General features: G+C 47.3%; 1 protein-coding gene across 1 annotated transcript; it reads right to left on the bottom strand.

The window, feature by feature from the left end:
- Window positions 1-1,001: 1,001 nt before the first annotated feature.
- Window positions 1,002-19,230, bottom strand: UBALD1 (UBA like domain containing 1). The gene is made up of 3 exons (XM_036737563.1): window positions 18,996-19,230; window positions 6,436-6,498; window positions 1,002-2,281 (listed from the first exon to the last, which is right to left on the bottom strand). Exons 1-3 carry the CDS (start codon window positions 19,113-19,115, stop codon window positions 1,940-1,942), a joined length of 525 nt encoding a protein of 174 aa, XP_036593458.1. The 5' UTR covers window positions 19,116-19,230; the 3' UTR covers window positions 1,002-1,939.
- Window positions 19,231-21,268: the final 2,038 nt, after the last annotated feature.

Here is a 21,268-nt window from a genome sequence, read left to right as displayed (position 1 = left end):
TATGTGTCTCTGAGACTCCAAAGGCCTAACTCTCAGAACCTAAGATCTACATGTAAAAATGAAATGACATATGTAAAGCACTTTGCTAAAATAAAAGCTAACTGCTGTTATCATTAATCTGGGGAATATTTCTGGTGTATCTGGCTTCCCTCTCCCAGGCTAAGGCTTAGAGCCACACCCCACCTCCCACCCCTTTCCCTGAGGTCTACTGGGCTCCCTCCTTCCCCAGGATCCATGGGCAGTGTGTGAGCTTCCACCAGGGTATGTCTGTACTTCAGCATACTCACATACAGAGCTAGCCACAGTTTTGGCTTTGGCTTTCCTTATAAATCTTGAACACCAAGCTCACAGCTACTTGGTCTTTATCTTTAGGTAAAACAGGAAAAAACAAAAATCAGGTCCTGGCCCCAGGGACAAAAGGCCCAAACTTTAGCATTTAGATTGAGGACTGGCCAAAAGCCAGTGGAAAGAAGCAAACTGAGGTAGGGTTGCCCTTTTCTGGCCTCATTCCTCACCTCAGGGTGATGCAGTCATAGGGGTGATTGACTAAATAGAGTGGGACTCAGGGAACACAGGAGTTACCTCCAGTCGAAATTTCAGTTCATAAGCTGAAAACCAATATTGCTGGAGAGTGGAGGGTAAGGGGAGGGAATCTTTTCATTCCTTAGAGGATGAAGGGAAAATTGTAGCTTAAAAAAACATACAAAGAAACACTCCAGATACTTCTGAATAGCCTAATAGACCTCAAAGGGCTTCACATTTCCTCTGCTCAGATATTAGAATCATAGGCCAAGAGCTGGAATGGGTCTCAGAGTCCAACCAGTCCTATACAGATTAGGTCCCCCAGAGACAGGATTTGAACCCAAGTCCTCTGACTCCTGATTCAGGGGCACTTTTCTCTCTGCCAACCTCTCGGTTTTCTTCCCTCCTTTCTAGCCTGCTCACACACAGAGACATGTAAGGGTTATCAGAAAACAATGCAAAACCACAGAGTCTGGTGGGTTTGGAATTTCTTCTTCTTGTTTGTTAAAATGGGGCAAAGGAGATGGGGACCCCATCCCCCCGGGCTCTGGGGAAGGCATGCAGGTGATCCCAGGGGGGGAGGAGGGATGGACAGGGGACTGGGGTGGGGAAGATGAGAGTCCTGGAGTTTCCCACAGTCCTCTTCTATGCAGGTGAGGCAGTGCTGGACAGGAGAACAGAAGACAGGGGCAGGGAAGTAGGGTAAAAGGGAAGGGTGGGGGAGCCTTTGGGAATTGGTTATTCACATGCAAAATCCAGCTGCCCTGAAAACCTACATTGAGTTTTGAGTAGAGACATACATATAAATACATTTACACACACACACACACACACACACACACACACACACACACACACACATACAAAGACAGGGCCCTCTGTGTTCCTGCACGTGTATGCCAGCTGGGCATGTGTGCGTGTACGTGAGTATGTGTATGTGTGTGTATACATGAGTGCGTGTATGTGTGTGCGTGTATGTATGTATGTATGTATGTATGTGTGCCTGTGTGCATATGGGTACATGTTACCTGAAATCAGAAGCTGACTTTGTAGTGATTCTTCAGGGTATCTCTTAGGAGATGAGGGGAGGGCGGGCAGGTCCAGGGTAGCTGTTTGGTCTTGGAGAAGGTCCCTTAGTCTCTAATGTAATCCTAAACAGCTTCAAATCAAATCTGTGCGAAGGATATTATGTGTATGCTGGGGTGTGTGTGTGTGTGTGTGTGTGTGTGTGTGTTTAAGACAGTCCCTGCCTGGCTACCAAGTCCTGTCTCTCCCCCTCCAGGTCTCCAGGGGAAGGGTGAAAGAAATCAACATGGGGTGCAGAGGAGAAGGATGAGGGGGCCCATAGGAGATGTCCTCTCCCCTGCCCTGGCCCCGTGTGATCTAGGCCTTGGGGAGGGGAGGGGGAAGGCCTCCCTTATCTTTCCGCCTCCATGGTTGAGTTGGCCTTCTGTTCTGAGGTGGCCTGTTGAGAGGCCGGGGGAGGCCAGTCCGAAGGCTGGGAAGAAGGGGCAGGAGTCCATGAATATTGCTGCGGCTGCTGGGGCTGCTGTTGTGGGCCCGGAGGTGAGGCAGTGGGCCAGCTGGGGGTGGGGAAGCTCCCAAAGTGGGGGGGATGCGGAAGGGGTGGGGGCGAGGTGGCCGAGGAAGCCATGGGGCTGCTGCTGTGGAAGCTCTCGGAGGCCTTGAGGCGGGAGAGCATGGTGAGGGCGTCAGGGAAGTTGGGGGGCGTGGCGGGGGTGTTGGCGGGAGTGCACATCTGTGGAGAGAAAAGAGAAAGAGGGTGAGGTTAGATCAAGTCCACCTCTCTAGCCCCAGAAGGACGTCAGCGGGGCCAAGATATACCCTCCTTCCTCCTCTAATCCTCGGAGGACCAGCTGACCTTCCTGGGCCCACTCCAGAGGTCAGTCTCTGCTCACCCACTAGGAGAAGAATCTGTAGAACCTTAGAATAGAACTGGAGGAATTTCGAGCTGGAAGAGACCTTAGCAAATCATACAGCCCAACCCTCTCATTTAATAGACTAGGAGCCAGGCCCAGAGGTGGAAGTAACTTACCTGAAGTCACAGAACCAGGCGGCTTCTTGCTTGCTATTTGGACAACCCAAATGATTTATTTCCCCAAGTTCCTCCTGGGGTCCCCCGGTCTCACCCGGACACAGTCTAACTCCTGAACACCCCCCTCCGCCATGCCCCAGGGCCCCTCCAGAGTTAAACTTCCATCTTGGGCACTCTGACAACTACTTCCATGGGCAAAGGGTAATACAGATTAAAAAAAAAAAGGCTGGACCTTTAAGGTTCTTCCTGATACTAAGGTGTGGCCTTTCGAGCCTTCCAGGACCTGGCTTTCTACCTCCCTCTTTATCTCACATCGTTCCCCTTCTCACACTCTACATTCCAGCCAAACTGGACTGACTGTTACCTGAACTCAGCATGCCATCTCCTATCTCCCTGCTTGGTACAAGCTTGGAATGCATTTCCTCCTCCTCTTATTCTCAGATTTTTTTTTTATTCTCTTCCTTCAAGGCTTAGCTCAGGCAGCATCTTCTTCGTGAAGTCTCCTCTGAACCCCAACCGCTCACCTCTACCCCCAACCAGTAACATTCTTCTTTCCTTCTCAAATTTTCCTAGGGAAACTTATCTGGATAATATTGATGGAGGAGGTGGATTTAATTCTGTTGGTTAAGTGGCTACTATGTACCAGGCACTGTGCTTGGGTGATCAGAGACAAAAGTGAAAACAGTCTGTATCCTCCAGGAGCCCCAGTAATGGCTCAGTCAGAGGCCTAGCTGGCTCCCCTCTCTACTGAGGCACAGCAGATCTCTAGTCCTCCAATCTTGGCTCTCACCTACATCTCAGCCATGACTTACTCCACTTCCACCAAACCAGTGGTCGATACTTCTCCCCCTGTACCCTATTCCCCCAACAACTCAACGGGATGCTTTTATAGGCCTTGAAGGGTCTGGAGGACTAGGGATCAGCCTAGGGGATTGGGAGGCCAAACAAGCACCAGGAAGCCCTGTGGAATCAAGTCCCACTGAACATCAGTAAGATGTGGGAAAGACTCAAAAGAGCTTCTTCCTTCCCCCGTGGTCCTTTCCTTCTCCAGATCTTGTACTCTGGTCAGAAGACACTGCACCTGAGCCTGGGGGAGGAAGGGCATTATAAAAAGAGAGGAGAGCTTTTTTTGTGTATTTTTTTTTTGGAGGGAGGAAGGCAGGACAATTGGGGTTAAGTAACTTGCCCAAGTTCGCATAGCTAGTTAAGTGCCAAGTGTCTGATTTGAACTCAGGTCCTCCTGACTCCAGGGCCCGTGCTCAACTCACTGCGCCACCTAGGTGCCCTGAGAGGAGAGCTTTTAACAACAAAATGGCTTGGGGGGGGGGAAGGAGAGGCCCGGATGATGAATGAGCAGAGTAGAAGGAATGGAACTGGGATGTGAGGTCTGGAAGAATCTAGAAGGAGTAGTACAACTCTGTAGCGTTAAGGCCCTGAGGATTTTCTCACTTTACACAGTCCACTGAGGATCTGTATTACAGTAGGAAGCTGGACCTATGTAAAGAATGCAGACAGGCCTTTCCAAGGGTTCTGTCCTACATCATCTCATCCCCTTCCCCTCTCCAGAGTGTAAGGGCCTGGGTGTTCTCCCACTCCTCTCATCCAGATAGCCAGGTATGCCCTGCTCTTACCCACTGCCTGCTCTGATGGTCAAGCTGGGCTAAGAAGAGGTCAGGGATTTATTGTGCCTGGCCCTGTGTGGAAACAGAAAACCTTTGCACCTCCTCCCAACCCTCCCACCCCCAGCACCCTCCTTTCTGGGAAGAAAGAACACCCAGTCTAGGTCTGAGTTCTAGTTTTGGCTCTGACAAGAACTCCCTGCCTTTGGAGAAATCCCCTCACGCTTTCTGCCCTCAGTTACCTCCACTGTGAAGTTGCTGTGAACCTTGTCGGCTGGACTGGAGCATCTCTAGAGTCTCTGTCAGTGCCAATATTCTGTGATCTCTGGAATGGACAATTGCTAAAGGTTCTAGCCAGCTCTAAATCCAGGTGATGCAATGATGAGTCCCATGACTTCTATTTCCCTTCTATTAGTAGCATAGTACTGACCACCCTGTTCCTTGAATGGGGTGTTCCCAACTTTCCAGCTCCTTGGGGCTCAGCTCAGAACCTACATGTTCCAGCACCTGCTAGCACTCTAGACCAAGGGTTCTTTTTTTTTTTAAGGCAATCAGGGTTAAATGACTTGCCCAAGGTAAGTCAGTGTTTGAGGCTGGATTTGAACTCAGGTCCTTCTAACTCCAGGGCCAGTGCTCTATGCACTGGGCCACCTAGCCACCCCAAGACCAGAGTAATCAATTTAGTTAGATGTTAATAAAAATCAAGATGTATTTTTTTTCCCTAACCGAGTTCATAGGCCCCTTGAAATCTATCCATGGTCCCTAGACTCCAGGTTAAAAACCTTTGCTCTAGACAGAAAGAAAATTTGTCTATCTGGGACAACCAGATCATAGTCCCTCTCCCTAGGTCACCTTTAGGATACCTATTAGGGGTTAAAGTCTCCAGCCAAACTTTAGCACCTGCCTGTGGCCAGAAGCCTGCAGGTTCTTTCCTCATCAGCCTCTATACCAGGGGTTCTTAACTTTTTGTGTTTGGCTGTCTGGTGAAGCTTATAGAGCCCTTCAGAATAATGTCTTTCAACATGTAAGATCAATGGAAGAAAATGGGAGATTTCAATGAAAGCTTGTTAGTGAAAATAAGGATGTAATTTTTTCCCATCCAAGTTCATGGACTTGGACCCTGGGGTCCTGCTCTAGAGCATATCTGCTTAAGGACCCAAAACTACAGATTCCCATGGATTCTCCCCAGGACCCTCCAGGCTGCGCAAGTTTTGCCAAACTGAAGCCAGGACTTCAGAGATGTCTGCGGGCAATGCGAAGAAGCTGGCAGAGCTTGTCTTCAGCTACATCTCTTGACCCTCTGGCCTCTGACCCATGGAGGTGCTACTGTACCATAGGAAGAATATGGGATTAGAAGTTAAGAGACAATCTAATCCTGACTCTGCCACTAACTAGCTGTATGAGTTTGGACGAGTCACTTCCGCACATTTCCCTCATCTATAAAATGAGGGGGTTGACCTACCTGGATGATATCTAAGGTTCTCCCAGTTCTAACATTCTATGTATGACTTCACTTCCTGAGCCGTGACTAACGGTGGGGTTCCTAGGCATGGGGGTAGGCCTATGGGGGAAGAGATTTCAGAAGCAGCCTTTTGGCACCCTTGAAATCATTCTTTCCTACATGCACAAAGCTGGTGCTGATTGGAACCCCTATCTTAGGATTACAGATTGAGAGCTTGAAGGTACCTTAAAGACCCTTCATTTTGTAGATGAAGAAATCAAGACCTAAAGAGATTACAAGCGACTTGCTGAAGGTCATTCAAGTAATAATCACAAGAGAGAAGATATTCTAGGAGAGAATGCTTCTGGGAGAGTGTTCAGGAATGAATTCTGGACTTGGAGTCGAGGATTTGAATTCCACCTCTGGCATTTACTAACTGTGTAACCTTAGGCAAGTGACTTCATTTCTGAGCCTCGGTTTCCCGATCTGTAAATAAGGGGGGCTGAACCAGATGACCTCTAAGGTCCCTTTGGGCTCTAAAGTGTTGATCTATTAAAGATGCTGTACAGACGAGGAGCAGGCCCTTACTCTCTGTGAAAGGGTATTTGTACCAGCTCAACCTCGGACTCAGAAGCAAATGGATTTCCCCCCACCTCTCTCATTCTGTCAATGGAACGAACCCATCCTAGAATTTGACCTTTATAAAAGAAGAAAAACAGCTTTGCAAAGAGATCACTTGGGAGGCTTATCCCTCCCAAAGAACCTGATGATAATATAAAAAATGGAAAGAGACTTACCATCTGATGATGATGGTGGCTGTAAGGGATGTTGGTCTCTTGGAAAAAAGCACTGAGGGCTATCTGCAGAAAGGAAGAGAAACATTAATCCTCCAACACTCGTTGAACCAGTCTATCTCTCCAACCACCCGTCATCCACCCGTCCCACCTCGCCTATCCAGCCTAGCGGTCCACAAAGCTTTACTACATCTCATCAGTGCCCAGCCTGTGCTAAATGCTCTTAGCTGTAAGAATGTAAGACAGTTCCTGCCCTCGAGTGTTTAAAATCTAGGCAGGGAGACAAATTAATGCACTAGCAAAGATGCGGGAGTAGCTCACCATTTCCTTCTCCAAATGTGGCCCCATTTTGCAGATGAGGAACTGAGGCAAATAGAGGTTAAGTGGCTTGCCCAGTGTCACACAGTTAGTGAGTGTTTGAGGCCACACTGGAACTCAGATCTTCCTGACTCCAGGCCCCATGCTCTATCCATTGCGACATCTAGTTGTAGTGAAAACAAGGCAGTATTTTATTTTTCATTCAAGAAGTTCTTTTCATGTCTCAGCGCTGGTCCTGATGTCAGGAAGATCTGAGTTCAACATGCCTCAGACAAATACTAGCTGTGTTAAATGGGCAAGTCACTTAACCTCTGTCTACCTCAGTTTCTTCAAATGTAAAATGGGATTTACAACAGCATCTAACTCCCAAGATTGTCGTGAGAATCAAATGAGAAAATATTTGAAAGAAGTGCTTAGCATAGTGCCTGGCACATAGTAGGTGCCTAATAAATGCTTGTTTCCTTTCTTCCTCAACCGTGAAGTGGAGTTAACCATTCTTGGACTACCTATCTCATCTAACGGCTATTATGAGGAGTCAATCCATCAATAAGCATTTTTAAAGCACCTACTGTGTGCTCAGGGCAGCTAGGTGGTACAACAGATAGAGCCTGGAGTCAGAAAGATCTGAGTTCAAATCCGGCCTCAGATACTTACTAGCTGTGTGACCCTGGGCAAGTCACTTAACCCCTACTTGCCTCAGTTCCTCATCTCTAAAATGAGGCCACAATGGGGAAGGAAATGGCAAACTACTCCAGCACGTTTGACAAGAAAACCCCATACAAGGGCGACAGCAAAACAATCTGTGCCCTCGAGAAGCTATCTAACAAGGGGAGTCAATTTGTACCCCAGATACCATGCAAGAGAGATGCGAAGTAGCTGTGGGGGGTCACAGATGCCTCACAAAGAAGGAGTGCTTGGGCTAAGCCTTGAGAAAGCCCTTAGATGTTGTCAAGTACCATGTAGATGGAGGCAAGTTAGCTGCTGCTGTTATCAGTATTTATTAAAAGCCTACTATGTGTTTATCCTAGAGCAAGGTGCTGTGGCAGAGATAAAGAAGTATAAGAGAGGGTGCCCGCAAGGCACTCATGGTCAGGTGGAGGAGATAAGCCGTGTATATAAGTGCTGTGTGAGACCTAAGTCACAGGATTATCAACACAGAATCTCATCATCGTGAGACGGCTGGGTGGATAAAGCGCCAGATCTGGAGTCGAGAAGACCTGATTTTAAATTTGTCCTCAGATGTTTACTCCCTGTCTGATCCCCAGCAAGACATTTACCTTCTTTGTGCCTCAGTTTCCTTATCTGTAATAGCATCTACCTCCAAGGAATATTGTAAGGATCAAGTGAGATATTTATAAAGTACTTTACAAACTTTAAAGAGCTATAGAAATGCTATTACTACTACTACCACCACCACCACCACCACCACCACTACTGTTACTACTACCACTAACCTGAAACATGCACCTTCTCTTCAACATGTCTAACCCTAAACAATCCCCAAGCTTGTGCTAGAATCCATGGTTACAGAAGATCTCACTACCTCACGAGACATTCTACTCTACTGTGAGCCAGCTTTCGTAAAGATTTTTTCGGCATATTGAGCATAAGACGATTCACTGGCTCTCTACCATGACTGGAATTTTCTCAATCTTCATCTCTGTTTCCTGACTTCCCTGACTTTCTTCAAGTCCCAGATAAAATCCTGCTTTCTAAAAGAAACCTTCTCTCTGTTGATTATCTCCAATTTATTTAATATACAATATTTTTTTGCCTTTGGCTGGCACATTGGGGCCTCTTTTTTTTTTGAAGGGGGGAAGGCAGGGCAATTGGGGTTAAGTGACTTGCCCAAGGTCACAGAGCTAGTAAATGTGTCTAGGGTCTGAGGCCGGACTTGAATTCAGGTCCTCCTGATTCCTGGGCTGGTGCTCTATTCACTGTGCCACCTAGCTGTCCCTGGGGGCTCTTAATAAATAAATAAATGCTTATTGGTTGATTATCCCAGATCTTCCCCCTCTTATTTCAATCTCTTGGTCCTAGGTCTGTCCTCTTACATCACACAAAAGGAGAACAAATGCTTAACAATCTCTCAAAAACCAAATCTCAGCCAAAAAGCTGACTATAAAGTTACCTTAAAGAGCACATGGTAGAAATATCTGCTCCCTCTTTGGACTCACTGCTCCACCCTAAGATGCTCTAAGCTGAAAAGTCTGGCCAGAGAGAGATCAAGCTCTTGCTTTTGTAAACCGGTGTGAGTATATTATATTGAAGAAGGAAAATAAAAGCATTCACTTTTATGAATATAAATGCTAAATCGTGTGGTCTGGCAGTGCTGTAAAGAGTTCAGAGAGGCTTGGAGATCAGTGTGGGTGGGAGTCATCAGGGAAGGCTTCTTTAGTGAATGTACATAACAACTATCTTGGGGATAAGTTAGATTAAATGAGACTACATGTGATTGCTAAGGTCCCTTCTAGCACTAATGATGCGTATGAATATGACCTCATTCTAGCAGTTCACTGAACAGCCTCAGTCCCTGGCTCCCAGCAAATAAAATTCACCAAGATGCTTTCAATTAAAAGAATGAAACTTTAATGGTAGAAAATCAGGCAGTGTGATAGGATGGTGAAGGAGACATAAGGATGTAGGTGAGGACAGAGAAGGAGAGAATTTCTCCAGCCAGTCTCAAATTTGACCACCTAGGAAATCTTTCCCTGCCCACAGGTAAGGGCAACCTCACAGGAAGGACTTGGTAATGAACTTTGGGGAAGCTAGGTGACACAATGGATAAAGTACCCAGCCTAGAGTCAGGAAGATCTGAGTTCAAATGTGACCCTGGACAAGTCACTTAACCCTCTTTGCCTCAGTTCCTCATCTATAAAACAAGCTAGAGAAGGAAACGGCAAAACCCTCTAGTATCTCTGCCAAGAAAACCCCAAATGAGACCATGAAGAGTCAGACACGACTGAAACTACTGAACGACAAATAAACTTCACCTTTCTTATCATTTTGTCAAGCGCACCAGATCCCTTCTTTAATAGCTAGCATTTATAGTAGCACTTTAAGGCTATTTACTTTTGCTGTGTCAGTTAACCTTCATAATAACCCTGAGGGAGGTTCTATTATCTCCATTTTACACAAGAAGAAACTGAGGTTCAATAGATTAAGTGCCTGGATTTGGGTCACAGAGTCACTAAGTCCAAGGTAAGATGTCCCTGATTTTAAGTCCAGTGCTCTATCCACTAGCTGCCTAATTTATAATCTTTCTCCAGATCCCACCTAAAACTGCCCATCCAAATCCCATCCAAAGGGTTCCTGCCCATGGTGGTGCTGGGAGGCAGCTGGGGGGAGGGGGAGAGGAACAGTAGAACCTGTTCATCTCATGAAGTGATTCTGAAATTTGTTCTCAGAGAGCAGCCAGGCGAGTGGGAAAGCATCCCAGAGGTAAAATGAGCCAAGAGGGCACTTCTAGGCTTGATGCTCCATTGTGATTTAAGAGGCTTTGCTGGGGAGAGATGAATGGAGGTGAAGACGCTTACCCCTTCCTACTTCTGGAGCGGAAGTCATACCGCTTTTCAGATTCCCTGGTCTGTCTCCCCGGATCCTGAGAGAAAATGCTTCTGCCTAAGAGTTTGGAGCCCCTTGGAAGATTTCAGGTGACTCTTGACAATTTCAGTTCAAAAAAAATATCAGTCCTCTCTCTCTCTCTCTCTCTGTCTCTGTCTGTCTCTCTTTCTCTCTCTCTCTGTCTCTCTCTCTCTCTGTCTCTCTCTTTCTCTCTCTCTTGTCTAAAGTTAATATCCAAAGGAAGGGGTAGGGATGGGGGTGGGAGACTAGTTATAGGGCCAGCTGGAATGGCTAAAGGCCAGAACTGAGAAGGAGGGTCTCCTGGGGTTTCTTTGACATTTGTTATTTTCTGGCTTTGAACCATTTTCTGGGGCCTTTGCAAGAGGTTGCTAGGGCCAGATTATAGACCCAAGAAATGGATGAAAATAAGGAAAGTCTGTCGGCTGTTGCGAAAGGATTGCAATATGGAGCAGGAAACCGTGTGAAGGGTCTGGCTCCTGGCCCCACCAAATCCCCAAGCTCAGCAAAACCCCCAAGAACAGGAGCCAACAGGTCCCAGCTCCTCCTTCCGTTCACCCCTAGGGGCTCCTTCCATCTCCTTGGTTCCTTTTGGATAGTGGCTTCCCTGTGCAAGGGAGTGGCAGTGCTTATTTGCCCAATGCCTATTTGCTTTTTGCCATGCTCTGCCCTCCCCCACATGCCTCCTCCACAACAAAATGCTAAATGGTATGTCGTTTTTTAATTAAAGTGAATTAAAATTAATTATTCTGAAGATTTCACAATGCTTCCCAGAGATAATTGGAGATGCCCTGGAGTGTCCCTGAACCACAGTGGGGAAAATCACTGGTTTCCAGAACCTTATAAGTTCTCCCTTCCATTCCTTCTTTGCCCTGAAATCTCACCCAAACCCCTTCTTTTCTCCCACTGAGCCTCCTCACCCTGCTTTTGGAGAGAGATTCTGAGCTATGAGTCTGAGCCCAGGGAGTGGAGTTCTTGAAACAGGATCTTGAGAGAAATTGGTAACAGTGCTAAGATTAAAAACCTTCCTTCTTCAGACACCTGGAGCCTCACCCAAACCTGTGTGATGTCAATAAACATCACAAGAACACACCTTCTCAGTTTCCTCCCACGCCCCACCCCCCCACCTGACCTATAGCCTTCTGAGGGCTACACCTGCAACAGTGTTCAATTCTTCTTCTCAGGTTTCACTTCCCAGCTCTGGCTGGAAAATCTGATAGCAGTCCTGGATGCAAGGTAGCAGGACAATACAGTCCTGCCTCCTTACAGCCATGGGAATCCTTGGGAGGAGACTCCCAGGGTCACACCCTAACCCTTGCTTGCTGTTCCACTATCCCACCCAGGGCTGACTCTCTTTATAGGCAAAGTAGGATTGAAGGAAAGGGTGCCAATAGATCCACCCTGAACAGAATTCTCTCTACAGACATGCCTTTAGTTTGTTTCTACACCCTGCTTGAAACTCTTGCCCTTTGAATTACTAATAGGTTAGATGACAAAGGCAGGGTCACTATCTCCTAAAGGTCCCAGTTAAAATACATGTGCTTCTTTCTTAGAGGTAGGACTAAAACCAGAAACAATAGGGATGCCCACTGATTGCAGAATGGTCAAATAAACTGTGGTTTGTGGATAGAGTGGGGTATTATTGCTGTATGGAAACAATAAAAGGAATTCAGACAAACATGGGAAGATATATAAATTGAGATGTGAAGTAAGCAAAACCAGAAAAATCACAATAATGTAAAGGAAAAGAAGGAAGCTGTTATGACCCACCCTGTGTAACGTAACTGTAACGACTAACCAATCTAGGTCTCAGCACATAATGAAATGTCTCTTCCTCCTTTCAGTACAGTGGTAGCTACGGCCATAGAATATTGCATATATTCTCAGATGTGGTCACTGGGGCACCTGGTTTTGCTTAAGTGTTTTCCTTTGTTACAAGGGAAGGCTGTGTGTGTGTGTGTGTGTGTGTGTAGGGGATAACCAGAAATGACTAAGACATAAAAAACAAAATCTATCCATAAAATTATTTTTTAAAACAAATAGTAAATAAATACCATTAAGGTATTAGTTGTGATCTATAGCTCTCTAAGCCTGTTCCGTTAGCATACAAGCCCCTGGGATGAATGTGTCAGATTAGCTACAGCCACGAGGTAAATTATAACGTGAAAAGCATGAAAAGTGGACACTTCTAGTGTGTGTTGGTGGCTGCGAAGAACCTTCAGGATCACCTAACTCCCTCATTTTGTTGTTTTTGTTGGCGTCCAGTCATTTTTTAGTCATGTCTGACTCTTTGTGACCCCATTTCAGGTTTTCTTGGCAAAGACACTGGCTTAGTTTGCCATTTCTTTCTCAAGCTCATTTGACAGTTGAGGAAACTGAGGCAAACAGGGTTAAGTGCCTTGCCTAGGATCACATAGCTAGTGGCCAAATATGAACTCAGGAGGATGACTCCAGGACTGGCGCTCTATCCACCGTGCCACCTGGCTGCCTCCCTCATTTTACAAATGTGGAAACTAAGTCCCGGAGAAGCAAAGTGAGTTGTCTATGGTCACACAGCTAGTTCATGTCTGTGTTTACATGAGATTTTTTGCAAAGTTCTTTCTCATACCAATTCTATAAGGTGGCAGGAGAGTGTGATGGGCACTAGCAACTGAGGACACCTGGGCCCAGAGGTGGTACCATAGTGCACCAAACACTGGGCCTGGAGTCAGAAAGACCTAAACTCAAATCTAGCCTCAGACACTTAGAAGCTGTGTGACACTGGGCAAGTCGCTTAACTTCTGTTTGCTTCAGTTCCCTCATCTGTAAAATGGTTTTAATGATAGCATCTACCTCCCGGGGTTGTTGTGAGGCTCAAAAAATTGTAAAGTGCTTTAGCACAGTGCCCAGCACATGGTAAGCATTAAATAAATGGCAGTTATTATTACTATCATCATCATTATTACTGGAAGACTTGGTCCCAGGATCTTAGGACCTGGGATTTAGAACCAGAAGAGATCGTAAATGTCATCTAATCCAAAACTGCCATTTTAAAACTGAGGAAACTGAGGCCCAGAAGTTCAGTGACTTGTCCAAGGTCACTTTGCCCAGAGTCACACAGCTAGAAGGTGATGGAGTTTCAAAGCCCCAAGATCGATGTTTTCCTTCCATTTCACCAGAAGTATTGATAGCAAAATTCTATGAGCCTAATCAGCAAAATGCTTTTATTCAGGTTCAAGTTTGGTATGGCTCGGCAAAAGCTAAGATCAGAAATAGAGCCCACTGACAGAGGAGCAGCGCTAGGATCCAAACCCAGGTCCTCAGGTTCTGAATCCAGTCTTCTTTCCACCAGGTCATTTCACCCCAACACCCACCATTCCTGACTCCTCAGACAGCACTTGTTCCTTCTCAGTAGAGGGACTAGAAGAATTCCTCCAGACTCACTGACCTGGTTGGCTGTGAGTGACATTTTCCAAGCAGGTGGATCAGGGATGTCTATTCAAAATATGAGAATGACCCGAAGACTCTGGAGCTCTGGCACAACTTGGAACTCAGCTCATAGAACCCTAAGAATCTGGGCTTTGAACAGATCCAGCAAGACAAGCTAGCTGGTATAATGGAGAGAGAACAAGACTGGAACACCGGCAGTCCCAAGTTCTAATCCAAGGTGTGCCACTAGACCTAGCTGTGTGACCCAGGGTTAATCACCTCCCCTTCTATGGGCCTGTTTCCTCCTCTGTAAACTGATTTCCCTCCTGTTAGTTCTAATAATCTATGAATATGATGGCAAGCAAGAAAATCAATATTAAAACTGTACTCTTCTCAGAACCCACTTGGTACTATTCTTCCATCCATCAATCAGTAATCATTTATTAAGCACCTATTATGTGCCAGGCACTGTGCTAAGCTCTGGGGATACAAAAAGAGGCCAAAGACAGTCCGTGCCCTCAAGGGGCTTACATTTTAATGGAGAGAAAACATGCAAATAAATATACACAAAGCAAGCTATATAAATTAGAAATGACTAAAAGAGGGAAGGCACTGGAATTAAAAGGGGTTGGAAAAGGCTTCCTGTAGAAGGTAAGATTTTAGCTGGGACTTAAAAAGAGGTCAGGAAGGTTGGTAATTGAAGTGGAGGAGGGAGAGCATTCTAGGAAAGAGAGACAGCCAGAGAAAATCCTTGGAGTGGAGAGATGGAGTGTCTTGCTCATGGTACATCCAGAAGGCCAGTATCACTGGATTAAAGAGAATATTGGGGAGCAAGGAATAAGAAGACCAGAAAGGTAGAAGGTTAATGAAAGGCTTTGAATGTCAAACAGAGCATTTTGCATTTGCTCCTAGATGTCATAGAAAGCCACTGGATTTTATTAAATAGGGGGGTAAGAGAGTAAGGAGGGCATATACATACTTGGGAAGGAGGGAATGGACAGACCCGTACAACCAATACTACTGACCGCTGTGTTGTTCAGTGGAAAGACTCTAACACGGAGACCAGCTCGATTTGGTAATGAGGGGCAAATCGATGATCAGGGAAGACATCAGGATTCCTGTGGACTCTACTCTCCAGGGTCAATCCATCTCTTTCTATTTCTACGAAATGTAATCATTTACACTTTAACACTTTACAGATTAGAAAATACTTTCACATGTTCTTCTGTTCCTTACAACTACCCTGAGAAGTAGGTTACACAAGTATTATCCTCCCCTTTTTACAAATGAAGAAACTGAGGCTCAGACAGGTCAGGCGACTTTGCCCATAGTCACACAGCTACTAAGATAATTCCAACACTGTTGGTTATTTCAAAGTCCAAGGGCAATGCTTTCCTTCCACATCACCACATGTACTGATAGAAAAATTCTAATGAACCTGAATCCAATTAATGAGACTCTTTTAATTAACTAAAGTTCTAGTTTGGTATGGCTCAGCAAAACCTAAGATCAAGAACATAGCCCAGAAAATAAATGCCCACGGTTATCCACGAGGGATGTGGGCAAGCCTACATTCAGTCCAATCTCAATAATCAAAGTGGACATTTTTATAGAGCTTTATATCTTGCAGAACGCTCTGCACACACACACACACACATATATATATGTATATATATATATATATATATACATATCCATATATCCATATGTATATTATCTTATTCAATCTCCTAACAGCCCTGTGAGGCAAGTAGCACAGATGTCATTAGGCCCAATTTTCAGATGAGGAAACTAAGGCACAGAGAGGTTAATTAAGCAACTTAACCCATGTCACACACCTATTAAGGAGCAGGATAGGGACTGAATCTAAGTTCTCTTTGGAATTCACCACGCCATAGCTATTCCTACACTTTCCTCACCTCCATCTCCAAGCCCAACAATGCTCAGAATAGTCTGAAGCAGGGCCTGGAGAATACTCCCTTAGCAAACAAATATTCTATTCTGGTCACCAGATTTTGCTCGTTAAGACAGGAAGGGAGACTTAGGCAAGTTAGATTTCTTAACAATAAGGGTTGGAACAGAAAGGATTTTGGGGTCACTCTCTTCAGTTACTCAGGAAATCTAATTCACTGTACGTGTATGTAAGTGGGTGGAGGGTGGAGTTGAACAGATGGCTAGCCGAGAAGGCTGAGATCTTTCTTCCTTCCCTTATCCATCTCTGCAGTGGCTGAACAAGGTTGGGAAACAGTCTTTCTGGGCTGAAAGGATTAATAAGCCTTCTGTGTTCAGCCCCAAACACAGCCCCTGGGAGAAAAGTATGGTATTTGCATATGGAAGTACATTGGGGGAGGTTAGGGGTGGAGGTGGTTCCATTATTTGTGATTGGCCAGCTATCCTGCCAATCAGGATTAAAGAGCTAGTATTTTGCCTCTCTGACAGGCAGCTCTCAAAGACATTGTAAGTGTTACCTCTGTTCTCTTCTTCTCTGCCTATGGAGGCTAAAGTCTGTGTCCAATGTGCCACCCAGCCCATTGAGGTACGGAGATGAAAATTTCCTAGGATTTCTTTCTCAGGCAGAGCGTTTTCTAAGAAAGAGAAGGCCCCTTCCAACATAGGGAGGCCCAGGTTGCGGTTCCAACTACCCCCCTCTCATTATCTCAGGAGCCCTAAAGGCTAAAGGGCTTCAGATAGAGCAGCACTTAGGCTTCAAATTATGAACTACTCTGAAGATTAATGCTGCCATTTTATTTACCGCTTTTAACTTTTTAAATATCTTTAATATCTTATTACATATTACATTATTATATATAATATGTTATATTAATAGAAAGATATTAATAAATATCTTTATATCTTTACCCCCATTTTATGGAGACACAGGGTGGTTACAAAGGCACCTAGCGGATTTCAGAGTTGATTCAGGAATCTAGCTTTCTCCGCCTCACTTTCAGAATGTGAGTTCTGACCCACTGTTCTCTCCAGTGGGTTGTAGAGGGCAGGGAAAACATACAACCTATACAAAGCATCCACTATGTGTGGGGCACTGTGCCGCCCATGGAATAATGTTTCTAACCTAAACATTAGGCTCAAGACTCATTTTAAATAAAACATCTTCAGAGGTCATCTTGGGTCCTGGGCCCTGGAGTTTAGAAGAGTTAGGACCCAGGTGAAATCCAACCCAAAAGTCAGGTAGTTTATCCCAGTCCCCATCAGCCTACGGTAAATAATAATCCCCTTAGCTGATCCAGTGCCCAGCCCCGTTGGTAGGGCCAATAACAACTGACTTGGGAAGTACCATTTGGGAAAGGGCCAGGTTTCCCTTCGGCCAGAAAGACAATGGCAGCATTAACCAGAGAGACCCACGAAGACTAGTTAGCTCTAGGGCTCAGGTTTTGAAGAGCATTCGGACCACAGGCAGGGCAAAGGGATCGAGGACTCTCAAGAGAGGCAGACACTGGGCTCAACTAGATGTGCACACACCGTACTGCGCTGCACACTACACCATCGTCCATGTGTCCACATATGTGTATCTGAACTGCAATCGAATCCAGACACAGAGACACTGCACTGTACAATTCATGTACACACGGAAGCACACGGTACTGTGTGTGTACAAACAGACACCAGGTGGCACTCCTGCTGTCCCACTGCCTGGGACGCCTTTTCCCCAGGCTCCGAAGGAAGCTCCCTAGCCTTGGGGTTTACCACTTGGTCAGTGCCACTCCTAGTACAGCTGGGCTCAAAAAGATCCCATTAGATTCAGGATAGCAAGGGTCAGGGCTGGACGATGCGGCTGTCTACGCCATACCCGGAGCTTTGGAAGGATGAAGAAAGAAAGGGACTCTCAATTCAAGGCGGCTAGGGCTTCCGACCACATTAATCCCCACTCCCAACCCTTCCCCCTTCCCCACTGTGTTCCTAGGCCCACGGGGGCCTCTGGACCCAAGCATGCTCCGCCTCCTTCCTCCTTCGCCAGTGGCTCTATTTCCGCACCCAGACCCAGGCCGGAGAAGCTGGAGGGGGAGGGTCACGCTACAGTGTCACTCTACCCAGAGGGCCGGTGTAACCCACTTGGCACCAGATTCTGATTTCCGCTGGCCCCGTCCATCCGCCGGCGTTGGCCCCCAGCCCTCTGGCTCACTCTGACAGCTGCGCTGGAGGGGGTGGGAGCCCGTTAGCTTTAGGTGAACAAAAGAAGCGTGTTTGGTGATGATGGTGGTGGTGGTGATGCTGGTGGTGGTAACCTCAAACCCCTCCACCTCCCCTGGAACAAATGACCTCAGCCGCGGAGCCCATCTGCCCTCGGGCTGCACAGCCAGCACCTCCCCGAAGCAGGAGCCTTGGCCCAGGCTCGCCCCGTCTGCACAGCGAGGCCTTGCGGAGCACTGCCGCTCTGACTCATTGGGGAAAAGGAAGAGACCAATGGCCTTCCCTCCCCGCTGGACATGGCGGAGCCTCGGGCCGAGCGGGCCAGCCTAGACACCATTTCCCCGGGGAAGTCGGGGGAGGTTTGGGGGAGGGGGCGGAGAGGAGAAGGTTCTTGGTCCTAGAATTCTCCCTCCCTACCAGGGGGGTCCGAGGTTTTTTATCTTGTCTCACGATCACAGACCTAGAGCCGAAGAGTACCTCGGTGTCCATCTAGTCCCCCACCATTTTACAGAGGAGGAAACTGAGGCCCGGGAAGCCCCCCCCCCCGAATCTACAGCCGGGGAGGCAGCTTCCTCGATGGGTGCCGTCGAGGAGGGCTTCTCGGGCCGCTGCCTCCCCCCTGGCTCCGCCATCCCAGGTGATCTGGTCTGTGAGCCTGGCGGTGCCCACTGACGGGATGTGCAAATAAACGGTGCACACGGCGGGGTGGGGGGTGGGAGGTAGGGATCCGGCGGCAGACAACCCCATGCGCGATTCCCAGACAGCCGGCGCACAGACCCCACGGACTGGCTGACAGACAGGCAGACAACGCGGTTACTATTACGAGCTGCGGCTGCAAAACCTCGAGGCCCCGCCGCAGTTGTGAACCGCACCATTTTATAAATGCAGACGGCGTCGGCGGAGTGTGTATGGCTGTTTGGATGCATAAATGTGCACGAGCCTATTGGAAAACGTGGCTGAGTTTGGACGCAAAACATGGCAGTACACACACACATTATGTACACACACAAGCCGGTCTGTGCTTGTGCAAGCACACGCGCGCCGGCGGGCTAAGAGACACGCAGTCACACACACACACACGCATACACACACACGCGAGGACTCACCTCGAATTGCCAGTGTGCCGCCTGAAGAAGCTGCTTCGCCTGGTCCGCGGCGCACCCCGCAGTCAGCACGAACTGATTGATCATGACCTGGTGCTTCAGCTCGTCCATGTTCACCGACATGGTGCCAAGTGGGCTCCGCTCGCTCCCCGGCCACACAACGGGAGGAATCTCTGGGCGAAGGCTGGGCTCTCCGGCTCCCTGGCTCGCCTTTACAGATCCACCATTACAGAGCCGGCTCTCGCTAATACAAATATTTACTGTAGGGCACTGACTCACCGAGCCTTGCCTCTCTGATGGACAGAAACGGGGAGGAGACTGAGCGGGAATGCTGGGAGCTGTAGTCTTCTAGGGCCGACCCCCTACTCACTCACCCACCCCGCTCCCTTAGCTCAAGTGGACCCACGGAGCCCCGCTCCTGTCTGCTCCGGAGCCGTCTGGGCCGACTCCCCAGAGGCGCTCCGGGATCTTCTAGCCCTGATTGGAGTTACCGCCTAACCGGACAAAAGAGGGATTTACATCCGAAAGGGCCGGACTTGGGTTTTCGGTTCTGGAGAGGTCTTCTTCTTTCCCTCTTCCTCAGGAATTACGATATTTCTGGGGCAGGGGTTGGGTGACAGAATTGCCCGGGAGGATTTGCATGGTGATCTCTGAGCCCCAGAAAAACCAACAAAAATCTGAACGCTCGAGGCTGTGATTATCCATCATTATTTGTCTCCGTCCCTCATCCCCGCACCAGTCCTTTAATACCCGCACCCTGGGTTCTTCCCCCCTCCTCTCCATCGCCCCCGTTTTCTCATGCAAAATTTTTTGTGGGGAAAAAAAAAGTAATTGTTTCTGAAAATCCAAACTCCGCTTCCTTTTTTTCCCCTGCCCTCCCCCCATTGCGGTGCTTTAAAGCCCGGCAGCAGCCCCATGGGTAGCAATTTCGGGAGCGATTTCCCTGGACTACACATCCCAGAAAGCCTTTGTTTATTTGCATAGTTCTGTTAGGAATGATGTCAAATGAATGAGTAAAGACTCCTCCAATGAAAAGCAACGGGGTGTTAGTACCTTACCAAATAAGGTAAACAAATCTGGTGCTCCCAATGAATTTATGGTAGAGGTGGGAACTGGGCCGGGGGCCGTGGGGGTTGTAGTCACGTGGTCCGGGTTCTGGGACTCCAGCCAGCATGGCAGAAACTCTGAGAAAGGCGCACAGTGTTTACAATCAAGCACATGCGATTTCCTGTTTATGTAGAACGGAGAGATTCCATGGGCAGCGTTGCTCCAGCACAATAACAAAGAGGAGGTGGGAGAGCTGGAGCCAGAAGAAGACAGATGTAGCGGATGCTGCAGCCCCATTACCCCGACACGAAGCAAACCCTGCTTTGTCCTCGTTTGAAATTGGGGCAGTGCAGTGAGGCTCTCAAATGTGCAGGAATGATTCCCTGTATCCAGAGGGTGCCAGGAAAATTAGGACTGCCTGCCTACCCCTGGCTAACTCAGCTAAGGCGGGAAGCACCCAATCGTTTTCCATTCCAGAGGTGGCCCAGTTTAAGGTGGGAAACCAGTAGGGCCATTGGACCCACAGCAATAGTGTTCTTAAGTGATCTGGACTGAAGTATATTGAATAACAGAATAACAGGAAAAGGGCAATGTAGTGGAAAGAATTATTAGCCTAAAAGGTCAGAAGATTTAGGTGGCCCCTTAATCTTGTGTGACCTTGGGCCAGTCACTAAAGAAAACTCTGTTCCTATTTTCCTCATCTGTGAAATGTGGATAATAATTTCTTTCCTGCCTTTTTCACAGGGCTTTTAAATCAAGAGAGAATGTAGGTTAAAATGTTTTCTAGTGAGTAGAGCACCAGCCCTGTAGTCAGGAGGACCTGAGTTCAAATCCAGCCTCAGGCACTTGACCATGTACTAGCAATATGACCTTGGGCAAGTCACTTAACCCCAATTGCCCTGCCTTCCCCCGCCAAAAAAAGCAAAAACAAACAAAAAAAATTTTCTAAACTGTAATATGCTATATGAATGTAATGTATGTGTGTGTATATGTATGCATACGTAATATTTGTGTGTATGTGTGTTGTGCATATATATGTATATGAGGCTAACTCCCCCTAACCAACCATCCCCACCCCTACCCCCTCACCTCATTGTAGAGGCCTCAGGCCTCACCATTCAGACCAAATGTTACCAAACTTAGAGGGTCAGAGCACAGGTGACCCATCCAACTTGGTGACATATATTTTACACTGTCATCTGGGGTGGAAGGTAGACATATAAGATACA

This window comes from Trichosurus vulpecula, chromosome 9, assembly GCF_011100635.1.
Source record: "Trichosurus vulpecula isolate mTriVul1 chromosome 9, mTriVul1.pri, whole genome shotgun sequence".
Classification (NCBI taxonomy): Eukaryota; Metazoa; Chordata; class Mammalia; order Diprotodontia; family Phalangeridae; genus Trichosurus; species Trichosurus vulpecula.
This window is presented reverse-complemented; position numbering and strand designations above follow the sequence as displayed.

Excerpts from the sequence above, each read along its gene's own strand:
- UBALD1 (XM_036737563.1), bottom strand. The coding sequence starts at position 19,115 with ATGTCGGTGAACATGGACGAGCTGAAGCACCAGGTCATGATCAATCAG. Across the intron at positions 6,499-18,995 it reads CGGCACACTGGCAATTCGAG|ATAGCCCTCAGTGCTTTTTT; the intron begins GTGAGTCCTCGC and ends TCCTTTCTGCAG. Across the intron at positions 2,282-6,435 it reads GCCACCATCATCATCAGATG|ATGTGCACTCCCGCCAACAC; the intron begins GTAAGTCTCTTT and ends TTCTCTCCACAG.